Source organism: Copadichromis virginalis, linkage group LG15, assembly GCF_057382275.1.
Source record: "Copadichromis virginalis isolate Kocher_CV1m ecotype Utaka linkage group LG15, C_Virginalis_male_GT1.1, whole genome shotgun sequence".
NCBI lineage: Eukaryota > Metazoa > Chordata > Actinopteri > Cichliformes > Cichlidae > Copadichromis > Copadichromis virginalis.
The window spans coordinates 27,426,648-27,450,978 of record NC_140632.1 but is presented as its reverse complement, the minus strand read 5'-3'; the positions used below and the strand labels follow the sequence as shown (position 1 = coordinate 27,450,978).

The following is a 24,331-nucleotide window of genomic DNA, read 5'->3' as shown; positions in this document are numbered from 1 at the left end:
GTATACTCGCCAAGGTTATTCCTGTACTTTTGCAAATGCGCTGACAGCTGTTATGCCACACGTTACAAAGAATTGCTGGTTCTTATGAGAGGCGATTAATGATTTGTTCCCCTTTTGATGAGCAGAATAAATCCTGCAGTTGAATCGTAAACAAGTTCATGATCTGTGCCTCTTTATTTCAATACACAGCTGCGGGATCTAGGATCGCACCCCTCCCAGGCACCTGTCACACCAAGGGGGCAACGATCACACTGTAACCCCTGACTGTGCACATTTTACTGTTTAGAGCTAAAGTCACCCTTCTACAATGGAGGCAACAGAAAATAGAATTATTTTTTATTTTCCTTTTTCTCTGCTCGTGTTCTACTTAACAGATTCAAGTTGAGTTCATTTATTAAAATTAAATATTATAATTAAAATTTAGACTGAAATAAGATTTGTATTTCCATCTACTATTATTATTTTATTACATTAATATAGCGCAGAGTTCAGTTAGATTTGGATAAAACAGCTGGTAGAAACGTCCTCCAAGAAGATACTTTTACTTTCATATTTTGAATACATTTCAGAGCCAGTACTTCCACTTTTACTGGAGTATTATTAAACATGATTAAATACTGGACTGAATGAATAAAATTTGTCTGAGTGTCATCTTCCTCTCTCCCGGTCAGACCCAGCAGATTTCTCTGCTCTCATGTTTAAACCAGTAAACGTTACCAGCTAAACATATGTTCTCCTGCTCAATGATTCCTAAACCCCAAAAATTGTGTCCCAAAGAATGTTTCACAATAAGAGAAACAAAGCATCTCTACTACTGAAACATAAGAATGGTTTTATTTTGAAATGGATGCAGGAAATGTAGTTTCTGTAAATTAAGTCATAGAGGACGTTTAAGAGGAAGGGAGTACATGAACACTTCAGGAAAAAGGATCATTAAATACTCAAATACAGGAAGTCTTTAGACCAGAATACATCAGTACTGTCTCTGTCTCCTCTGAAATACTATAATTTCTCATATATTACTATTAATATTAACGTATTTCTGTTACTGTTAATAACATCCTCAGTATGTCATAAGTCAGTATATCAACATCTTGCAAACAAGCTGTGTGGCAGTGTGGTGCAGAGCAGGCGGTGGTGAACATGAAGGAGATGAAGATGTCGACCAGTTTCTGCACAGATTTCTAGCAGCTTCATATTCGAGCTCGTCAAACATCAGCTCGAGCTCGCTGCGTTCAGGTGATTAAAGTAACAAAGCTCTGAACAGCGTCACTGACAAACATCACTGCTGGAAGCCGGTCAGAGGAAGAGGAGCTAGGCCATGTGAACGAGGCCCAGAGGACATCAGACTGCAGAAGAGCATTTCTTCTTCTGATTGGCTGATTTTTGGAATGTTTCTGATCCTACATATGTCATGTACATGATTATGTCACAAGCGATGCGCCAAAGGCTGTCCAAATTCGTAGACTCCTCCGAATGCAGCCGACAAAAGCATCCTCCTTTCCCCAAATTTGAAGGATGGGTCGTGTGTGTCCTTCGTGGCCCACCATATCCCAGAATTCATAGCGCGGCCCAGCCAAACTCCAGTTTCCGGCAATGGTGGCCACTACTAAGTTGTAAAATTACTCTTATTAATCTTTCTGGGTCACAAAATAAACTTTTAACATATTTTCAGGCGAACACTATACCTGTGTTTTTAAAGGCATGTTTGTGGTTTTAGTATCAGGGTTACAGTTAGGTTATGGCTAGGTTTAGGCATTCACTTTTCATGGTTAGAGTAAGCGGCTATAGGGAAAGCATTATGTCAATTAGATGTCCTCACTAGGATATGAAAATGACTTTGTGTGTGTGTGTGTGTGTGTGTGCGCGTGTGTGTGTGTGTGTCTCTGTTTATGTGTCTGTGAATTTCTGCCTGTGTCTGTGTGTGGGACAAACATAACGCCTCCTCAGACGCATTTAGTGCCGATGCTTCAGGAAATCATTCCTGCTCTTCTTTATGTGGCAGGTGAGCACACCATTCACAAAATACACCATGACCTGGTTTCCGATGTTCCATTTAGCTCTTCCTTTGTAATACCTCTCCCATCACACTGTTTTTCTGCTTTCCAGCTCCCCTCGGTTACTGATATCTCAGATCTCATCTGTAAGTCAAAACGTTCTACTTGTCACCTAGATCCCATTCCTACAGTTTTGGTTAAGGCATGTCTACCTTCTTTGCTTCCCCTAATATCTGCCATAATCTATTCTTCACTTACCACTGGAACTGTTCCTGCTTCCCTCAAAATTGCTGCCATCACCCCAATATTGAAAAAAAAATTGGTCTAGATCCCAGTAATTTTGAGAATTTTCGGCCTATTTCCAATCTACCGTTCCTTTCAAAAATTCTTGAAAAAATAGTTCCCACACAACTCCACTCATATTTAACTAATAATAATCTGTATGAACAGTTTCAGTCTGGTTTTTGCTCCTCCCATAGCACTGAAACAACACTTAAAATAACCAATGATCTTCTTATAGCAGCTGACTCCGGTTTACTTTCCATCCTTATTCTCCTCGATCTGAGCGCTGCTTTCGACACTATTTCTCACTCCATTCTTCTCAGTAGGCTAGCCTCCATCAGTCTCTCCCATACTCCACTAGCCTGGTTTAAACCGTACCTGACTGATCGCACTCAGTTTATTCAACTGCTTTACTTCTCAGCCATTTCCTCCGACCACTGGTGTGCCCCAGGGATCTATCCTGGGGCCCCTTCTTTTCATTATCTACTTTCTACCGCTCTGACACATTTTTTGTAAATACAATATTCAGTTTCACTGTTATGCCGATGACACCCAGCTTTATCTGTCCACTAAACCTGATTCTGCTCTTCCCCCATCCTCCCTCACCATTTGTTTAGCCGGACTAAATTCATGGTTCTCTTCTAATTTTCTCAAACTCGATAATAATAAATCCGAGCTTCTCTTGGTAGGCACTAAATCAACATTATCCAGAACCAACAGTTTCTCTGTTACTATCAATAACTCGCCGGTCTTTGTTTCTTCCTCTGTGAAAAGCTTGGGTGTCATCCTCGACAGTACTCTATCTTTCAATTCACACATTAATAATGTTAGTCGATCTGCATATTTTCGATTGCGCAACATTAATCGTCTCCGTCCTTTTCTCACCCCACATGCCACTGCCATTCTTGTCCATAGCCTTGTTACTTCTCGGATTGATTATTGTATTTCACTTCTTTTTGGTCTTACTCAAAAATCCATCCACAAGCTCCAACGCGTCCAGAATTCTGCTGCCCGTATTATCACCCTTTCAGCTGCTCTACTCCTCGACTCTGGAATTCACTATCTCCTGATTTAAGAACTATCTCTTCCTTCTCTCTCTTTAAGTCCCAACTCAAAACTCACTTGTTCAAAATAGCTTATCCCACATAACCTCTCCACTCTGCTATTTTAAATTTGTTTTATGTCTTATGCTTTTATGATTGTGTAAACTGTTTGCTTTTATGTTTCTTTTATTATTCTACCTTGTACAGTGTCCTTAAGTGTTCTGAAAGGCACTTTCAAATAAAATGTATTATTGTTATTATTATTATTACCTGTTGGACATTAGAGTCCACTCACAGATTTCTGTCTTCTCCTCTGCAGGCTTCCAGAAACCAGACAATCAGAAGAAAGCAGAGCCCTGCTGCACAGCTCTCGAGAATTTGTAACGATATATGGTGTGTTCAAATTAAGGGGCAGCATGCTTCGAATGCCCAGCACGGTGGCACGGTGGTTAGCACTGTTGCCGCACAGCAAGAAGGTCCTGAGTTCAATTGCACCATCAGGCCGGGGTCTTTCTGTGTGGAGTTTGCATGTTCTCCCCGTGTTTGCGTGGGTTCTCTCTCTGCATTTGCTTCGAATGCCGCATTTGTAGGCAGTGACGTGACGAAGGCTGTCCAAATTCGAAGACTCTTCCAAATGCGGCAACAAATGCATCCTCCTTTTCCCCAGATTTGAAGGATGGGTTGGGTATCCTTCGTGGCACACCCTATCCCAGAAATCATAGTGCAGCCTAACCAATTCCAGTTTCTAACAATGGCAGCAGCTACTTAGTTTTAATATTACTCTTTCTGGGTCACAAAATAAATTTTTAAGATATTTTCAGGTGAGAATGTACCTGTGTAAACTTCAAATACATGTTCAATTTATCAAGACATCACATATTTGCAAAAGTGCTCCGATGTTTTCGGAGACGTCTGTTACCCACCAACTCGATAGCTGACTGGGAGGTTAAGGCTCACTAGAGCCGGAGAGAGCACCGGACTCCCGGCAAATCGTTTTCAGACCCCCGCGGTCTTCAAATAGTCAAATAGATAAATTAGAATGTTATTGGGGTTTTTTTCCAGTGTTTTATTTGTTCTTGAGTAAATTGGTTTGGCTGAGATTAAAGTTATAGTTTACACACAGCTGAATAAATATCAAACAGAAGTGTGAGATGAGCTTTCGAAGGACCCACCCTACATGGACTGGTTAGGTTGGGTCCTTCGAAACATGCTGCCCCTGAATTTGGACATAGCCACTGTGTTTGCTGCTCTGTCCTTCATCATGGGCTCCAGCAGCACCTTTCACAACAAAATACTTGCTTGCATTAGGATGAAATAGAAGGCTAGCATACAGGAAACACTGCTCACATCCTGAACTACTAACATCATGTTGTTATACCTACAGTCCCATCTGATTCATCTTGTTGTCAATCCATTTGACTTTGACCTTGGAGAAGAACGGAGGACTGTAATTGGTGGAGACGTCACCGTGGCGATTCTCCTCCACACTGCGTCTGATAGAGCGAGTGTCAGCAGCTGAGAGCCCAATTTTAAGAGACAGGAGAGCCGAGACATGCGCGCCGCTAAGAAAGAGACACAGACACACAGGGTTACAGCAGTCAGCTGTGAGAGGCATTGTTAGGGTTAGAGTCATGCCAGACACGATAACAGGTGATAACGAATGATAACGAACATGATAACTAGAACAATAATGAATGATAATCAACAATAATGAAAAAAAATGAATGATAACAAATAATAACGAACAACAATGAAAGAAAATAAATGATACCGAACAATACCAAATGATGACGAATGATAATGAAAGAAAGAAAATGAACAATAATGAACAATAACAAAGATAGCGAATGATAATGAATGATAATGAAAGCAATAACCAGAACGATAACAATGATAACAAACATAAGAAACACTAACGAAAGATAACGAACACATAACTAGAACGATAACAAACGCAATAACTAGAACTATAACAAACAATGACAAACGATAACGAAAGAAAATGAATGATAACGAACGATAATAAAGACAACAAACACAATAATTCGAAGGATAAAGAATGATAACAAAGATAACGAACACTAACGAGACATAACGAACACAACAACTAGAACGATAACGAACTATAACAAACACGCAAGTAGAACAGTAACAAGTGATAATGAAACACGATAACTAGAATAATAACAAACAATAACGGACGAACGCGTTTTTGTTTGTTATTGCGATAACTAGAAGTGAGAAAGTAAAATTTATTTATACGGCACTTTTCATAGATAAAAATCACAGTGCTTCACAATAAAACCACAAATATAAATAAAATAATATAAAACAAGGGAAAAAAGTAATTAATAGCTTGTTTGTAGAAAAATGTCTTCAGCTACATTTTAAAAGAATGATAATGAAAGAAAATGATTGATAACGAACGATAACAAAGATAACAAAGATAACGAACATGACAATTAGAACGATAACAAACTATAACAAGCGATAACGATTGATAATGAACGATAACAAAGATAACGAACATGATAACTAGAACAACAACAATTGATAAGGGAAGATAACGAACGCTAGAATGACAACAAACAATAACAAACTATAATAAACGAGGTAACTAAAAGTATGTAAGTAAAATTTATTTATATATAGCAACTTTCATAGATAAAAAGCACAGTGCTTCACAATAAAATCACAAATAAAAATAAAATAATAAAAATACAAAAATAATACAAAACAATGGAAAAAAGTAATTAATAGCTTGTTTGTAGAAAAATGTCTTCAGCTGCTTTTTAAAAGAGTCAACGGAGTCTATGTAGCATAATGACAACGGAAGAGAATTCCACAGCCCTGGTGTCTGTGTCCGATCCCCACGTGTTTTCAATCTAGTACATGGGAGCAATAGTATCTTCTGACCAGAAGATCTAAGTGCTCAGGAACAAGCACGAGGTTTCAAAAGGTCAGAGATATACTGGGGAGCTTCACCGTTTTGAGCTCTAAAATTTTAAAATGAAACCTAAAATTTACTGTCAACCAACCTATGGAACGCCAGGACTGCCATAATGAATTAATTAAATACACCATTAAATAATTAATTAAATGTGTCAATAATTAATAAAAATTGGAATTAATTAATTAAATAAATAGTTATGACACATGTAATTAATTAATTATTGACACATTTAATTAATTATTTATGTATTTCACATTTTAATTAATTATTGACACATTTAATTAATTATTTAATGATATATTTATTTATTTCATTTTGGCAGTCCTGGCGCCTGGCTCTCATCACGAAATAATTTTATCTGTCAGCCTCACCCATCAAACTCAGGGGGCGGGGTCAACGCTGATCGAGTCAAAACCATTGCTTTGGCCTGGTGGCCATTGTTTCTAGTAGTGATGTGCGATACCACTGATTTTCTTTCCGATCCGATACCAAGTAATATTCAGGGTGGTATCGACGATACTGATCCGATACCGATACTCTGTACAAAAACTTATTTTATTTATTGTATCTCAAATTATAGCGTCATAATGATTACAGGACATCAGATTACTTGTTCTTATCACTTAATAGTGCAGAGTTCATCATATAGAAATGAAAAAAACTGAAGTGCCTATTTGAACACCTTGCCTGCCTGCATCACTAAAGGATTCCGTGAGAGACGTCTGTCTCGCCCTAGCAGCACCTGTCCCGGTCCTCCTCTTCAGTTCGCCTCAACATACGCTCGTCATATTCTGTGATATGATTTACTCTGAGGTGTTTGACAAGGTTAGTGATGTTGCCACAACCATACATGCCAACCCTCCTGATTTTTCCGGGAGAATCCCAAATTTCAGTGCCCCCCCCCCGAAAATCTCCCGGAGCCACCATTCTCCCGAATTTCTCCCGATTTTCCACCTCGACAACAAAATTGAAAAACCATATCGCAGAATTCAAAGCGCGGCCCAGCCAATTCCAGTTTCCAACAATGGCGGCAGCGACTTCGTTTTAATATTACTCTTACTTCTCTTTCTGGGTTGCAAAAAAACTTTTAAGATATTTTCAGGTGAGAATGTAGCTGTGTAAACTTCAAATATCTGAGCCAACCGACACATCGTTTTCAAACACCCGCGGTCTTTCACTACTCAGGTTAAACATGATATATAAGTCACTTTGATAACTTAAAAATGTTATTGTTTGGCTTTTTCAGTGTTTTATTTGTTGGTGAGTAAATTGGTTTGGCTGAGATTAAAGTTATTAGATTAGATTAGATTAAAGTAAATTAAATTTAACTTTATTAATCCCTCAGGAGGGTTCCTCCGGGGTTTTCACACAGCTGAATAAACATCAAACAGAAGACTAATTAAACAAAGTGTGAGACGGTCCAGAGTTTACGCCAGCGCCCGGTTATATTTTAGATAGCAAGGAGCAGACGGGAGAGTTTCACTCCACCGAGGGAGCTCATGACGTACTACCCGGCTTTCTTTAGACCGCGAAGGCTGGGTCCTCAGGTGGAAACAGCCTCTGAATTTGGACACCCCCGCTGTTTCCGGGCCCGCCAATAATAACGGTGACATTTAACGTATTTTATCCGATAAATAAACACTGCAAAATGTATTTATCACCCCCCAACAGCCCCTTTGAATGTCTCCCTAATTCTGAGGTCTCAAGGTTGGCAAGTATCCGGTTGTTCAGTGATGACGCGATGAATCCTACTTCCGGGTCTAAAGTAGTCTGCGTTTAATATGGCTTTTGTGTTGTTAACATGTTTAATGTTATGTATTTTCTTATATTTGATCTCAAAAAGCTCCTAAAACAGTCAGTGATCACTGCTGACCTCCCTCTGCTTTTATTACCGCTAATCATTTATTTAAGATGAGTTTTTAAAACCTTAGGATGTAACTACAGCCCAGCCCATGCAGCAGTATATGAATGACTAACCTCGTATTGTGGATGGATTATCTCTGTTGTTCTCCTGGCTGAAGTTTGGTCCTTTTACAGCACCCTGCCATGCGATTACATTTGTTCCTGACCACCGAGAACACTCACGTTAACTTTTATTGAGTGGAAAAAAAGTTAGCTTGTTCATATTATGCTAACATAGCTGTGTCGCTAGCGGTCACGTAGCACATCATTATATACCAGCTAGCCCAACTTCAGTGACCCTACAAACATCACTGCTGTTTCGTTTTCTGTCTTCATTTATGTTGGAAGTGATAACAGAGCTGTACGTTTTAATTTGTTTCCAAAACCCTGCAGTCAGGACATGCTATATTGTATTTAGATAGAAGCTACCGAGCTAACTTCCTGCTAACTTCCAACTCCGTTAAATGTCATAAATGTCCGTTTTCATGGATGCCTGGATGTTAAACTCAATTGTTACACCTGGTAGAGCAGAACGCTGATCATTTTATTAAAGATGAAAGACTTTAGACAGTTTTTCAACTCTCAGTAATGCCATAGTGATCGTTTGATATATGGACCTGCAGCGGAGTTTAGACCCAGACACTGCTAGTGACGTCAGACTGAACAACCGGATAGCCAAAACACCTCACTTTTTTGCCACATGTATTGCAAACCACATCTCAGCTGTTTGGAGGTAAAATACGTCCGCACAATTACGCATAGCCATTTTTGTGAGTGCGCGCGCCAAGGGGCTGCGAGGCATTTATACAGCCGTATTTCGCACATGACAATGAAAGGCGGAAGAGGAAGTAGTTCCTTTGAATGTAGACAATCCGAATGTTATAGTTTCTTTCCACTGTGTTCCTGTTAATGATAAACTACAAATTCACCCTATATTACTAAAACATCGATATTTTAACGTGAGAATCGATTCTAGAACATAAATGATTGGTATCGGAGGAATCGATATTTCAGGATCGATCCGCACATCACTAGTTTCTAGCACACAACAACCGGCATTTGGAAGCTAACAGAACTGAACTTTGAAAAACCCTGTTTGTGTGTTACCAAATACCGTTTTAATATTTTTTTAGCCGAGAATGTAGTGGTTTAATCTTCATGTGTCTGGTCGGTTTGTCAAGATACAGCCTCTTTGCAAAAGTGCTTCGATGATTTCGGAGATGTCTGCCCAGTCTCACAGCAAAGCGTGGGATAGACCCGCTCGCCTCGCAAGCAATCCCACCGACAAAGCGCAGGCTCCGGTACACAGCTGTAGTAACCCCCGCTGACTTCTTTTACTGAGGTTATATTTATCGGTGTTTTATTTCCTGATGTTCTTATGTGTCCTACGTGTTTCAGTCGCCAATTCTGAATTATAACTAACATTAAAAACATGTTTAAGGAGGAGAGAGAGCAAATAAATCTGTTTAACATCTGATCTTTGGGTTTTTGTTCAGTAATCAGCGTGACCTGTGTATAAACGCATAAAAGAGATAACGTTGGTGTTTCCGTCATGTAGTAACTGCTGGCTTTAACTGTACAAAGGTTGTTCGACACTATGAAACACATACAGACTTCATGATGTTCGGCTAATATTTTTATTGTGAATATTAATCATGCTGACCTCGCTCTGTACACCACGCAGCGAGGTCAGCATATCCACGATATCCTCAGCTCCATGAGTTAACACAAAGTTTCCCAGCTGACTATCTAACTTCCAACTATTCCAGAGACGTGAAAATATACAGCATAAAGAAAAGTGTAAGATACTCAGCAGAAGATTAGAATAACAGTTATACATTTAATAAATCACCAAATGAATCCAAGAAGCGAGCAAACCTGTTCCGACAATTTGAGTTTGTATTCCCTCAGCTGCAGACTCGCTGCTGTTTAAATGTTTGAAAAGGAAGATTAGATATAAACAACGTCAAACATAGACTCAGTCTGCCTTCACATTTGATATGAGGCCAGCACGTATAGTGGCTGTGTCCTGTTTTAAGATCATACATGTAAAATTGTTGTCTGACCTCCGTCGATCCAGCCGCTCAGAGTCCGTGGTTACCATGGTTACTGCATAAGCAGCTATAATGTTAACAGCTGGCACTGAGGAAACCTACCGGCAGCATGTGTGTTTATGTTTTTTATTGCAAAAGAACTGTCTGAATGGTTAACTGAAGTTAACTTGGATAAATTATAGTTAAGGAGAATCACAGATAACGCCTACGTGAGCTGTGCGACTGTTCACCACTACACTGAAATCAGCAGGCTATTACTGAAATACACGTGCTATATCATAGACTATGATATAAATAGGGAGGTCCTATTAACATGTTTAGTTTTAAAGGACACCTTCCTGCCTTTAGTCTCCTTCATGAGCAGTATTAGTTTTCTTCTAACATCCAGAAGTCTGCACGATGTGTTTCATAGTTTGTAACAAGCCTTTGACAGGTAAACATAACATGACCAAAAAAGCAAAAAAAAAAAAAAAAAAAAGAGAGAGAGAGAGAGTGTTGACATAAGAAGAGAAAATGCTCTCAATTATGGAGACAGGCAAATGGTTCATTTATGTTTGATGTGTGTTTATTCCTCCCTAAATATCGTCGGTGAAGTTTGCCATGCACGTCAGATTTTCCTGCGCATTTTTATACCTCTGCCAACAGAGAGAGAAAAAAAATCACATTCTAACAGACAGCTGGTGCTTAGAATACAGTTGAATAACTATTAAAAAACAGATGATATTTAGATGATAGTTCAGTCTAATACATGTGCCAGTGAACCATTAAATGTCTGTGAAACTATGCAGTTATGAAACGTAACTTTAACCTCAGCCAAACCGATTTGCTCAGTTGTAAATAAAACAGCGAAGTAAACGTGACCCGACAGACAGAACCTGAGTGAATGAAGTCCAGCATTTAACCACTGAGAGCTAAAACTCAGCTGAGGTTTCAAAGCTGTGTGCCGGTGATTGGACATCAGCCGCTGATGAAGCTGGTTCGCCTATAAAGTGCTCTGTAAGGAAACAAGCTCCAGCAGCTCTGTGCTCAGGGAAAACACTATATTTACTTATCTTGTGCAGAAAAATGCGCTGACATTGCTTTATATCGAGCACCGGCTGCCCAGTTAAACTGTGACTATTACCAGGTAACGTAGGCGTGTTTCTTGAATTAGCAGCAGGTGTTAAACAGCTGACAGATGAGGAGGAGAATGCATGCAGGTAAACTGAGGGTCTCTTGAGCTGATCGCTGGTTTCGTGAGAAAAATGTCAGCTCGTTCTTTATGTTACAGAAGCACAGAGACACAAGACCAGGCGGAAAGAGACGATCGTTCGGTGAAAATGAGAATCTGCGAATGCAACATGTGGAACACGGAGAGTGGAATATGTAAACAAACCAGTTAACGTAACCCCCTCGGTGCACTCTGCATGCTAATTGTTAGCAGAGCTAGTGAAATCTCTGAAAACATCTGAGCACTTTTGCAAACATGTTCTATGTTGACAACCTGACCAGACATACGGCGCGACATTCGCGGCTAAATCACTGTTAAAAGTGTAGCTGGTGACAGAAAAACTACACCACCACCATTGCTGCCTGTGATTTGATCTGCATTCTGGGATACCTGGCTGCCCCAAGTCTACACAAGCAATCGATTATCTAGGATCGACCTGTTTTGACTTACTTTGGACGCCAACCAATCAAATGTTAGAGAAGCTGCATGGGCAGCGTTAACCCCGCCCCCTGAGTTTGATGGGTGAGGCTGACAGATAAAATTATTTCATGATGAGAGCCAGGCGCCAGGACTGCCAAAATGAAATAAATAAATATATCATTAAATAATTAATTAAATGTGTCAATAATTAATTAAAATGTGAAATACATAAATAATTAATTAAATATGTCAATAATTAATTAATTACATGTGTCAATAATTAATTAAAATGTGAAATACATAAATAATTAATTAAATGTGTCAATAATTAATTAATTACATGTGTCAAAACTATTTATTTAATCAATTAATTCCAATTTTAATTAATTATTGACACATTTAATTAATTATTTAATGGTGTATTTAATTAATTCATTATGGCAGTCCTGGCGTTCCATACCAATCAAGGTTATTATCGTTAATGAAAACTAACGAAATAACGAAAAGTAGAAGTGAAAAAACATTTTCGTTAACGGAAATAAAAATAAAAACAAAAAAAGGAAAACTAACTAAAATTAACTGAATTTATAGCAAAAATGTGTTTAGTTTTTGTTGATGTATGTGTGTCATACAATAGTCAAGGGTGAAAATGAAGTTTAGTTTCCAGATTTTTTTTCTTGCCGTCTCATTATGCCAGCAGGTGGCAAGTACGTTAGTCGAGTCGTCTGTGTTGCTGCTCCGTCCACGCAAAGACTCATGTCAGGAAAAGTCGGGAGAAAGCGCCAGAGTCCAATTTGGGATTACTTTGAATATGACTGTGTTTGATGGGTGTAGTGGAAAGAGACAAATTATGAGGGACATTTCTAAAGGGAAAAAAATCCCTTTAGAAGGGAAAAAAATCCCACAAACCTTAAAGTGCACTTGAAAAGCTCACACAAGAAGGCTAACCTAGCTTACCTTGAGAAGGTAAGGGAGCACACTCAACCCTCATCCCCAGAAAACAGAAGCTAACCCCAGGCAAGGCAGCGTGATGCATCCCGAGACAACAGGACTGGGATATCTACGTAACTGTGCGAGTCAATTGTCTTCAAAAAGTTTATCAATTCACTTGAACCAAAATTACGAACACCCAGTGCAGCAAGAGTTAGTAGTCTCATTGGGGCCAATATATAAAATTTAAAGTTGTCTGGTATCAATGGTTGTTCATCTGCCTTTATTTATTTATGTATTTATTTATTTATTTAAAGAACCCATAGGTGGAAATGTGAGTTGTCTGTCTCTGCGTGTTAGCCCTGCGACAGACAGGCGACCTGTCAAGGGTGCAGGGTATGGTAGCTGGAATAGCAACATACCCAAGGATAAGCAGAAGAGAATGACTGATATGATGAAACTGGGATTTTGTTACACTTAATTATTGCAAACACAACTAAAACTATAACTGAAACTAATCAAAACTAAACTGAAACTAAGGATTTTCAAAAAAATAAAAACTAAACTAGCAAACAATTGGTAAAAACTAATAAAACTGATATAAAATTGAAAATCTGAAGTCAAAACTAAATAAAAATAAAAACTAATGAAAATTGCAAAACTATTAAAACCCTGCAACCAATGAAGAGAATCCAAAACTGGAATATGTGACCTCTTGTTAGTGCCAGTTAAAAGTCTTGCCGCAGCACTCTGTACAGTCTGAAGTCAAGCAAAAGCTGATTTGTTGATACAAGTAAAAAGACCATTACAATAATCCAAATGAGAAAAAATAAACGCTTGAATAATCATCTCAAGTTCTGCCTTTGACACCAGTAGTCTGAGTTTAGAAATGTTTCTGCCATATTTGACCCATGCCAGGGTCAAACATAGCAGAGAACCTTCCAGCAGCATCTTGGTTTATAATCCATCTTCGGATCATTAGTTGAGGAGGTGAAGGATCCAAGTAAAATGGCAAATTAAAAAATATGTAGCTATGGTCACTCACATGCACATCCTCCACACATACATCATGTATATTTAAACCCAGAGAGAAAACAAGATCCAGTATGTGGCCCTTTCTATGTGTGGGACCAGAAACATGCTGCCTAAAGTTAAAAGACACTGTGACAGCAATGAGCTCAGCAGCAGCGTTACAGAATGCTTCATCAATATGAAGGTTTTAATCTCCTGCTATTACAACCTTCTCCAATTTAATGATGGATGTCAGAAGGTCGTTAAATTCAGTTAGAAAGACCCCAGCAGGTCCAGAAGGTCGATAGATTAAAATAAAATAAAAGTTTTTCAGAGAACAAACCTTCATCATCTGTGACTCAAATGAAGAAAAGGAGTCCAAGGTCATCAGCCTGCACATGAATCTGTCCTGGTAAACAGCAGCAAGGCCTCCACCACATCCCAAAAGACGCGGAGTTCCGATGACGGAGCAGCCAGCCGGGCAGATTTTATTCAAGTGGACGTAAACCTTATTTTGCTGCCATGTCTCAGTCAGATACATAAAATCTAGAGACTCTAAAAAAAGAGACTGTTTAGAATAAATTATTTGTTAGTTATGGAACAAACGTTAAGCAGGGCGAACTGAGTTGATGACTGTTGATCTGCGAAATCAACAGCTGACTGCAGCGGCACTTGAATTAAAAACCTATGCACACCTGTGTGCCTGCCGGGCGGTACTGCGACTCCAGAGCTGGGGGAAACAGTGATCGATGAACGGACATAGCTGTCACCAGCAAAAAGGAAAACGGATGACAGACACAGGGTGAGCATACTGCTTTTGAGCCATGGGGCCCAGGTCCCAGGCAGCAGGGTAACATCCCAACCAAATGTCAGGAGAGGAACTGGTTTCAGGCACCCTGGAGTCTCCCCACAGACAAGAAGCTAGCCTCCGGCTTCACCTGGATGCTGGGCCTCATTCCCCCTTTCTGTCTCTTAGGGGTGGGAGTCCTGTGGGTTGTGCACAGTAGCGCGCACTCAGGTAAGGAACACTCCAGAGGATGAGGAAAAGTTTTTGCTGTAGCTGTCACAGTAGTGCTCCATTTAATTTTTAATGTTTAACAGTGTATCCCGATCACAAATTAAAGCAGCAGAAGCAAAGTCAGAACACAAAAGAGCAAAAATAACATTACAAATGACGATTGACGACAATGAAAAACTACATCGTTGCATCCAGCAAACTGCAGCAGTGGCAAAGCCAAACACAGGCGCCATCTTGCCACTCAATGACACATTAAGAACACTTCAGCAGACACCTTATAATTGTTAATGTGTTGAAGGTTCAGCACATTAATAATGAATTAGAACCGCCATGTTGGTTTGTGTTACAGGAAGTCATCGTATTTGGACAAGAGGGTGGAGGGTTAACCTGGTGGAGCATTAGCTAATGCTAGGTAGCTTGTTTACATCACAGACACAAATACCTACTAATCAGTAGCATCCAAATAAAACGCAAAATCTGGACCTCAGCCTTCCTGGACAGTCTGTTAGCACAATAACCTCACAGCAGCCGTATATTGGTCACATGATGTTATTAAAAATGACAAAAAGTCATGGTCCTGGGTCGGTGACCCAGCGCTTTTAGTTTATTATTATTTTCCAGTTTATTATGATGATGATTATTATTGTTTGAGTTCTATGTGTTATATTCGGTTTGCCTCTGAGTCTGCGTCTGTGTCTCTGTCTGTCTATGGTGTCACCCCGTCTGTTTGTGAATCTGTGTGTTTAGTTCTGTGTCTTGTTTGGTTCCCCGTGTCTGAGTTTCCTGTTTTATTGTGAAGGTCTCTGTCTGATGTGAGTGTGTTCAGTTTACGTTTCCCCTGTCCCGTCAGCTCTGATTTCTCCCAGCTGTGTTGCCCTCCTGTCTCTCATCCCCTGATTACCGGTGTGTGTATTTAAGCCCTGTGTGTTCTCCTGCCTGTTGCTGGTTCCTCGGTGTCCCGCTCTTTGTCTGCCTCTCATCCCTTTGTCGTATGCTCCCAGGTCTGTTATTTTAGTTCTCCCAGTTTAGGTGTCTTCAGTTATTTTGTCATGCCCCACTGCTCGTTTGTACGGTAGCTGGGAAGTGCAAAGCGCAACAAATTAAAAAAACGGCAACAAATTAAAAATCCACAACAAATTAAAAAAACGGCAACAAATTAAAAAACGGTAACAAATTAAAAATCGGCAACAAATGAAAAAACCACAACAAATTAAAAATCCACAACAAATTAAAAAAATGGCAACAAATTAAAAAGCCACAACAAATTAAAAATCCACAACAAATTAAAAAACCGCAACAAATTAAAAATCCGTAACAAATTAAAAAACCGCAACATATTAAAAAAAACACATCAAATTAAAAATCCAAAACAAATTAAAAAACCGCAACAAATTAAAAAAACACAACAAATTAAAAATCCACAACAAATTAAAAATCCACAACAAATTAAAAATCCACAACAAATTAAAAAACCGCAACAAATTAAAAAGCCACAACAAATTAAAAAACCGCAACAAATTAAAAATCCGTAACAAATTAAAAAACCGCAACATATTAAAAAAAACACAACAAATTAAAAATTCACAACAAATTAAAAAACCGCAACAAATTAAAAAACCGCAACAAATTAAAAATCCGCAACAAATTAAAAAAACACAACAAATTAAAAAGCCACAACAAATTAAAAATCCACAACAAATTAAAAAACCGCAACAAATTAAAAATCCGTAACAAATTAAAAAACCGCAACATATTAAAAAAACACAACAAATTAAAAATCCACAACAAATTAAAAAACCGCAACAAATTAAAAATCCGCAACAAATTAAAAAACACAACAAATTAAAAATCCACAACAAATTAAAAAACCGCAACAAATTAAAAAACGGCAACAAATTAAAAATCCTTGACGGAAAGGGATTGTCTGAAATACCGGAAGTGACACAACGATTAGCCTAATAGGGCTTTTGGAGAGTGATGTCACGAGAGGGGGCGTGGCCAGGATTTTTGGTTGAGGCGCCATGTTTCTGGGCCGAACAAAGCGCCAGCGAAAGAGGAGCGAAAGTACACGGATAACACCAGCTATGGTTCGTACTTGCTGTGCGGTCGGTTGTAAAGTTAGATCACACGACCGGCAAGGGAATAAGGTTGAAAATGGTTTATATTTTCATTCTTTCCCCACCTGGAAGCATAGCTGGACTGGCCATTGGGCATACCGGGCATTTGCCTGGCAGACGCTGCCAAATGTGTAAAAATAACTGAATTGTTTGGCGGTAGCTATGGCATAGCTTCCACAGATTTAGCAACATCAGCAAGTGGTGCAGGCCAGCAGGTGGATAGGTACAGGGGCAAGGGTACCTAGACCCGGTTCGTAGAGTACGCTTGGGGAGTGTGATTGTGTGTACAGCGTCTCTTTATGTCTGTCTCCACGTTGGTTGAGTGTGGAGTAAGTGCATATGAGAGCATGAGGGTGGGAATGGATGTTTGTGTCTGTGTGTGCCTGTATGTCTGTGTCTATATGTCAGGTTGGGTATCAGACGCCACCTCTCTGGGGACATCTCAGGCCCTCCAAGGTTTAGAGGCCTATCTCCACCCACCACCACTTCCCCTGCCAGTGGCGGACTCCCTCAGGTGTCGGTGCGTTGGTGGTTCTTTGTGTCTGGGGGTGGGCGTCCGGGTACACACCGGCTCACTCCTTGGCGGCCGCTTATCGGGGCCTGGAGCCTGGGGCTCGCTTGGGCCACTTCGGAGGTGGGGTGCCCCCGGCCTCTCGGCCTGGGGCTCGGTCACTCAGGCACAGCTGGCTGCCGGCGGAGCTCACGGGCGCGTCACTGCAACTCCCCCTGGCTTCTGCTCCGCGGCTGCTGAGTGAGCCCTCATCTGGGACTCTCCTCAGCTCTTACTGGGACAGTGGCGCGGCTGCCCCTCTGTTGGTCTTCCTTGGTCTCTTGTGTTCTGGGGGCCTCTGGATGTCTGGAGTTTTGATCTCCTCCATACCTGCTTCATACCCTGGAGGACGCGGCTGTGGCTCCCCACACTCCCTAGCAGATCGTTACATGGAGAAACCTTTGTAATGCAAGCACGCTGATCCACACAGGTATGCACACAGGTGTACACACGGGTATTCACAGACGCGGACTACAGCTTTCTTGGCTGCTGCCTCAAAGCACATTGTACGCTGTCTATCTTGCGTGCTGCACAATATCGTTTATTATTTAGTATCTACTGATATCTACTGCTTGCTAGTTTATTGTGATGGTGCTGTTTTTTTTTATTATGTTGCTCTTTGTTGTTTGCTTTCTCTTCTGTTTTTTTTCTCCATACAGGTGACCCAGGTGTTTTTTTTTTCTTTCTTCCCCCCCTTCTCACCGTCTCTTCTCCCCTTTGGTTTTCTTTCTCTCCCTCTCTTTCTTTCATTCTTTCTCCCTGTCCTATCCCCCAGTCATGTCTGTCCCGTTTGTAGCAACTGAAAATAAAATAAATTCATAATTATAATAAAGGTCAATCAAATGGACCAATATGGCAAAGCCATGATGATCCACTTGGTAAAATAAATCCGCTTGGCATCTTTCTTGGCCTTAAGACAACAATTCTGATGGCTATAGATCCAAACGGGACACAAAAAAAAAAAAAAAAAAAGGGAAAGGGGAGGCAAGAGGAGGAGAGACCCGAGGCGGCCGCCGGTCACAGTGGCAGAGGAACTGAACTTCAGGTAAGAAGTTATGACCTGCTGTCTATCTGTGTCAGATATAAACCAAGTTTAGTTGTAGTTTGTTTTCGTTGTGCTGACTTTTTACAGTCGCTTAGAATAACTGGTACTGCGTACTAGCTAGCATGACGGAGTTTGTATACTGCTGGGCGGGTGCTATGAAGTTACTGATTATAAATTTTATTTTATGCTTAAGGTTAGTTTCTCAAACTCCTCAAAATCTTAACCAATTGTGCCAATCCTTACATGTTGCACCAGGCTGATTTATCATCAAAAGTGGAGAAGTCTGTGACAGAGGAGACAGAAGAGCTACAGAGAGAGATGGAGCAAGAGAGAGAAAGAAAAGAGCAGGAGAGAGAGATGGAGATGGAGAGATGACTTTATGTCATCCATGAGGGATGCATTTGACATATGTTTCACATATTATAGCCCAACAAGTTACTTATAGCAATTTAAATATGAGCAATCAGGTTTTGGCAAATACCGGAAATCACTTTTTGGCACAACACCAGCTATTGCAGTTAATAATACAACAGCTTCTTGCCATTTTTTGTGTTTCTTTTTATCGCTGTGTAACTGAGTTCAATTGAAAGCCTGCATGCGCTAGTACCTCTTGCCACAAGTTCCCAGAATCCTTTGCGGTTTTACCCCTGAATGACGTCACATCTTTGGAGTAGCTCTAGTCAAAATGCCCAGGCCGATTTTTTGTCCCAGTCCAGCCCTGCCTGGACTGGGAAAGAATGAAAATATAAACCATTTTCAACCTTATTCCCTTGCCGGTCGTGTGATCTAACTTTACAACCGACCGCACAGCAAGTACGAACCATAGCTGGTGTTATCCGTGTACTTTCGCTCCTCTTTCGCTAGCGCTTTGTTCGGCCCAGAAACATGGCACCTCAACCCAAAATCCTGGCCACGCCCCCTCTCGTGACATCACTCTCCAAAAGCCCTATTAGGCTAATCGTTGTGTCACTTCCGGTATTTCAGACAATCCCTTTCCGTCAAGGATTTTTAATTTGTTGCCGTTTTTTAATTTGTTGCGGTTTTTTAATTTGTTGTGGATTTTTAATTTGTTGTGGATTTTTAATTTGTTGCGGTTTTTTAATTTGTTGTGGTTTTTTAATTTGTTGCGGTTTTTTAATTTGTCTCGCTTTGCACTTCCCAGCCACCGTACGTTTGCCACTACAACACCTTGTAATTAAACTTCACTAGCATTTTCATCCACTGCTTGCATCTTGGGTCCTCCTTCCTCCACATCACACGGCTCGCCTCCTCAGCCGTGACACAAAAGGCTCCAACAGCACAAACATGATCCAGAGGTCCAGTTCAGGTGAAGCTAGCAGAAAACTAGCAGCTACAGCCACCTCTGTCGCCATCCACCTGTTAGTCACGCGCCACGCCCCTAATAATGCAAACTTTAAGCCTAAATACAGTTCAGAGGAATAAAGCAGAGGAAGCCTAGTCAGACAGTCAGTATTTTTCCACTCATGTTACACACCTGTGATACATGAACCCCACCTAGTTGCACCCACCATCTGACATGAGAACATCTTTCCTGTCTGCTGTTTTCAGTCACTGAGGTTTTATTTTCACAGTGTTGTAGAAATGAAAGAGAACAGAAAGTGATCACAATGGTTGACTTAAGTGCGCATGCGCCAACCAGCGTGCAGCCTGTTACAGTCGCTCCTGCTTTTCTCTTAGTTTAGCTCTTTTTTCTTACGTATTCTTTTTTTTTTCTGACTTGTATTTTCCTCCGTTTTCTATCTCTTACTCAATCATGTGGATTGAGAGAGTTTTTGTTCTTCTGGTGGCCGTGGAACTGTTACTTTTATCATGGAACGGGACCGCGGCACATCTCCTACACGCACGGACTGTTTACTCCAGAGATCAGCTGATCGCCCTGATGCCGGCCGGCTCGCTGGCCAGGCCCGCAGAAGTGCCCGCAGAAGTACCAGCTGAAATTTGGAGGAAAACACATCGGGGATGCAGAGGTCAAGGACAGAAGAGAAGAAAAAAGGTGACGGTGAGACAGCGGAGGCTCGAAGCGAGGAGGAGGTTTAAACCGTGTCTGCCGTCTATCGTGATGGGAAATGTGCGATCGTTGGCAAGTAAAATCGACGAGCTCTCAGCACTGGTACGGAGTCAGAGGGAATACCGAGAGTGTAGCCTGATGTGTTTCACCGAATCATGGCTGCACCAGGTCATTCCCGATGAGAATGCTTCCGTGGAAGGCTTCCACACTGTTCGGGCGGACAGGGACAGCATCGCTAGCGGTAAGCGTAAAGGAGGTGGGCTTGCTGTTTTAGTTAACAACCGGTGGTGTAACCCTGCAAACATAACAATCAAAGAAAGGATTTGTTGCCCGGACACTGAACTGTGTGCTGTTGGACTCAGGCCGTATTATTTACCCAGGGAATTCTCTCACGTCATCTTGGTGGCTGTTTATGTTCCCCCCTCTGCTAACCCCACAGCTGTATGTGACACTATCCACTCTGCCATAGCTCGGCTACAGACTCAGCACCCGAGTGCCTTTATTGTGATCTCGGGTGACTTCAACCATGTATCACTGGACAATACACTACCAACATTCAAACAATATGTGGACTGTCCCACCAGGGGAGAGAAAACTTTAGACTTACTGTATGCTAACGTCAAGGATGCATACAGCTCCTCCTCCCTCCCCCCACTTGGTAGGTCAGATCATAACCTGATTCACCTCACCCCCCGCTATGTGCCAATTGTGAGGAGGGAACCTGTGACCACCAGGACTGTTAGGAGGTGGTCAGAGGAGGCAATAGCGGAACTACAGGGCTGTTTCGAGGTGACCGACTGGGAAACACTCTGTGAGCCTCACGCCGAGGACATCAATGGGCTTACTGAGTGTATCACAGGCTACATAACTTTCTGCACCGACTCCATTGTTCCAGCTCAGACTGTTCATTGTTACCCAAATAACAAGCCGTGGGTGACTAAGGACATCAAAGCCCTCCTCAACAACAAGAAGAGGGCTTTCAGAGGGGGCAACAAAGAGGAGGTGAGGAAGGTCCAGGTGTTACTAAAGGACAAGATCAGAGAGGCTAAGGACAATTACAGGAGGAAGCTGGAGTGGAAACTCCAGCAGAACAGCATGAGAGAGGTGTGGAGGGGCATGAAGACCATCACTGGATTCAGGCCAACCAACAGCAGGGGAGCTGAGGGAGGTGAGAATAGAGCCGACGAGTTGAATCTGTTTTTCAATAGATTCGACACCACAGTGTCTGCTCCTACCCCCACAACCTCACCTGCAGTCAGCCTGGAATCCAGAGCCACACCACTGTGCCAGCCTCTCTCTTCACATGTTGCCTCCTGTGAGATTCCTGACACCCCTCCCCCACCCATCACCTTCACTCAATACCAGGTTGAGATGCAAATGAGGAGACTTCACTCAGGCAAGTCTGCTGGACCAGACGGAGTGAGTCCCCTTGTCCTCAAGGCCTGTGCCCCCCAGCTGTGTGGAGTCTTTCATAAACTGTTTATGCTGAGTCTGAGTCTGCAGAGGGTCCCGGTGATGTGGAAGACATCATGCCTCGTCCCTGTACCAAAGACGCCTCGTCCCAGTGGCCCCCAGGATTACAGGCCCGTGGTACTGACCTCCCACATCATGAAGACCCTGGAAAGGCTCATCCTGGACCAGCTGCGACCCATAGTAAGACCACATCTGGATCCCCTTCAGTTCGCTTATCAGCCTCGTCTCGGAACAGAGGACGCCATCATCTACCTGCTCAATCGTGTCTACACCCATCTGGACCAGCCGGCGAGCACTGTGAGGGTCATGTTTTTTGACTTTTCCAGTGCTTTCAACACCATCAGGCCGACCCTCCTGGGTGATAAGTTAGCAGCGATGCAGGTGGATGCTTCTCTGGTGTCCTGGATTGTTGATTACCTGACAGGAAGACCACAATATGTACGTCTCCCACAGTGTGTGTCTGACAAGGTGATTAGCAACACAGGGGCACCACAGGGGACTGTCCTCTCCCCCTTCCTCTTCACCCTCTACACCACAGACTTCAGCCACTGCACAGAGACCTGCCATCTTCAGAAGTTTTCTGATGACTCTGCGGTGGTTGGATGCATCAGCAGGGATGATGAGACAGAGTACCGGGCTGTGGTCGACTCCTTTGTCACGTGGTGTGAGCAGAATCATCTGCAGCTCAACGTGGCAAAGACCAAGGAACTGATCGTGGACTTCAGGAAGACCAGGAAACACTCCAGGGGGTCAGTGTTGACATTGTGGAGGACTATAAATACCTTGGAGTACACATTGACAATAAACTGGACTGGGCTAAAAACACCACAGCACTTTACAGGAAGGGCCAGAGTCGTCTCTATTTTTTGAGGCGACTGAGGTCCTTCAACATCTGCCAGAAAATGCTGAGGATTTTCTATGAGTCTGTGGTGGCCAGTGCGATCCTCTATGCTGTTGCATGCTGGGGGAGCAGGCTGAGGGTCGCAGATGCCAACAGACTTAATAAACTGATCCGTAAGGCCAGCAATGTTGTGGGGATGGAGCTGGACTCCCTCAAGGTGGTGTCGGAGAGGCGGATGCTGTCCAAGATAAAGACAATGTTGGATAACACCTCCCACCCACTCCATGACATGTTGGTCAGTCACAGGAGCTCGTTCAGTGAGAGACTGAGATTACCGAAAAGCACCACTGAACGACACAGGAAATCATTCCTGCCTGTGGCCATCTCCCTGTACAACGCATCCACTTAACACACTGTTTGCTGCTACAACTACACATGTTTCTTTTCCAAATATTTATTTATAAGTGACTTATGTATGTATGTATGTATATATATGTATATATTGTACTATTCTTAGTTAGCGTATTGTCTGTCTTGTCTTAATGTTGGTTTAAAATGGAGCACTGTAACAAAAAATAATTTCCCCCAGGGATCAATAAAGTATTCTGATTCTGATTCTGATTCTGATTCTGACAGATAAAGTCCTGATACAGAGACGAATGTTTCATCTGATGTTTACTAAATAGCTCTGAAATATTCCTGATGTAAAACAGACAAAAGAGATTTCATGCACACAAATTGCTGCTGCTCTGCCCTTATGTGGGGATCACAAAGGACGGGGAGGGAGTCGGTGTGATGGATCAGGGGAAACTCGGCCAGCGTGATGTGTGCAGACTCAGAGGAAGGTCTGCAGGCTGAGGCCTTACATAAGCTGTGAGCATGAAGGGGACCCAGCAGGACCTCCCACCGGATCAAAGATTAAAGCAGGGAAACTGAACCCCGCATTGAAAGCTCTATTGATGGTTCTAATCCTCATCTCATGCTCCCTGCTCCTCGTTATTTCATTAAACGTGTCGGCGGACTTCGTTTTTATAATCTCTGTGTTTGGACAAATGAGTGAAGAAAGCTTTGGCTGCTCGCTCAGTTGTTTTCTTCCACTCAGCTTCATTCATCAGGAAAGAACATGAAACAACATGACCCGAATGTTAACCAGGTGACATCACCAGCAGCCGCCTGATTAGATGAGTGACAGTCTGAATGAGTAGGGACTCAGACACAACACAATGAACCAGTCAAACATCACGTTCAGCTCAACATCTCTGAGTACTATCATCACTAGAACAAATCAGCGTTTGTCATCATTTCACCATTTGCTAACAGGAAGAATCTGCCTGTTAACGATGTCAAAGTACTTTCAAATTACAAAGTACTTTAAAGTATTTTCTGACATAGTTTGAGATACTTTAAAGTAGTCTGAAGTAGTAACCAGACCGAAAAGCAGTGTGCATTTCGGTGC

General features: G+C 41.7%; 1 protein-coding gene across 3 annotated transcripts in view; it reads right to left on the bottom strand.

Moving 5' to 3' along the window:
• Nucleotides 1–820: 820 nt before the first annotated feature.
• Nucleotides 821–24,331, bottom strand: part of LOC146692633 (tumor necrosis factor alpha-induced protein 2-like) — a 71,944-nt gene continuing 48,433 nt past the window's right edge. For all 3 annotated transcript variants that reach the window (XM_085432765.1, XM_085432768.1, XM_085432766.1), the window contains one exon: nucleotides 821–4,884. In XM_085432765.1, the coding sequence (XP_085288891.1) occupies nucleotides 4,701–4,884 (184 nt within the window). In that variant the 3' untranslated portion in view covers nucleotides 821–4,700. The remainder of the gene's footprint in view (nucleotides 4,885–24,331) is intronic.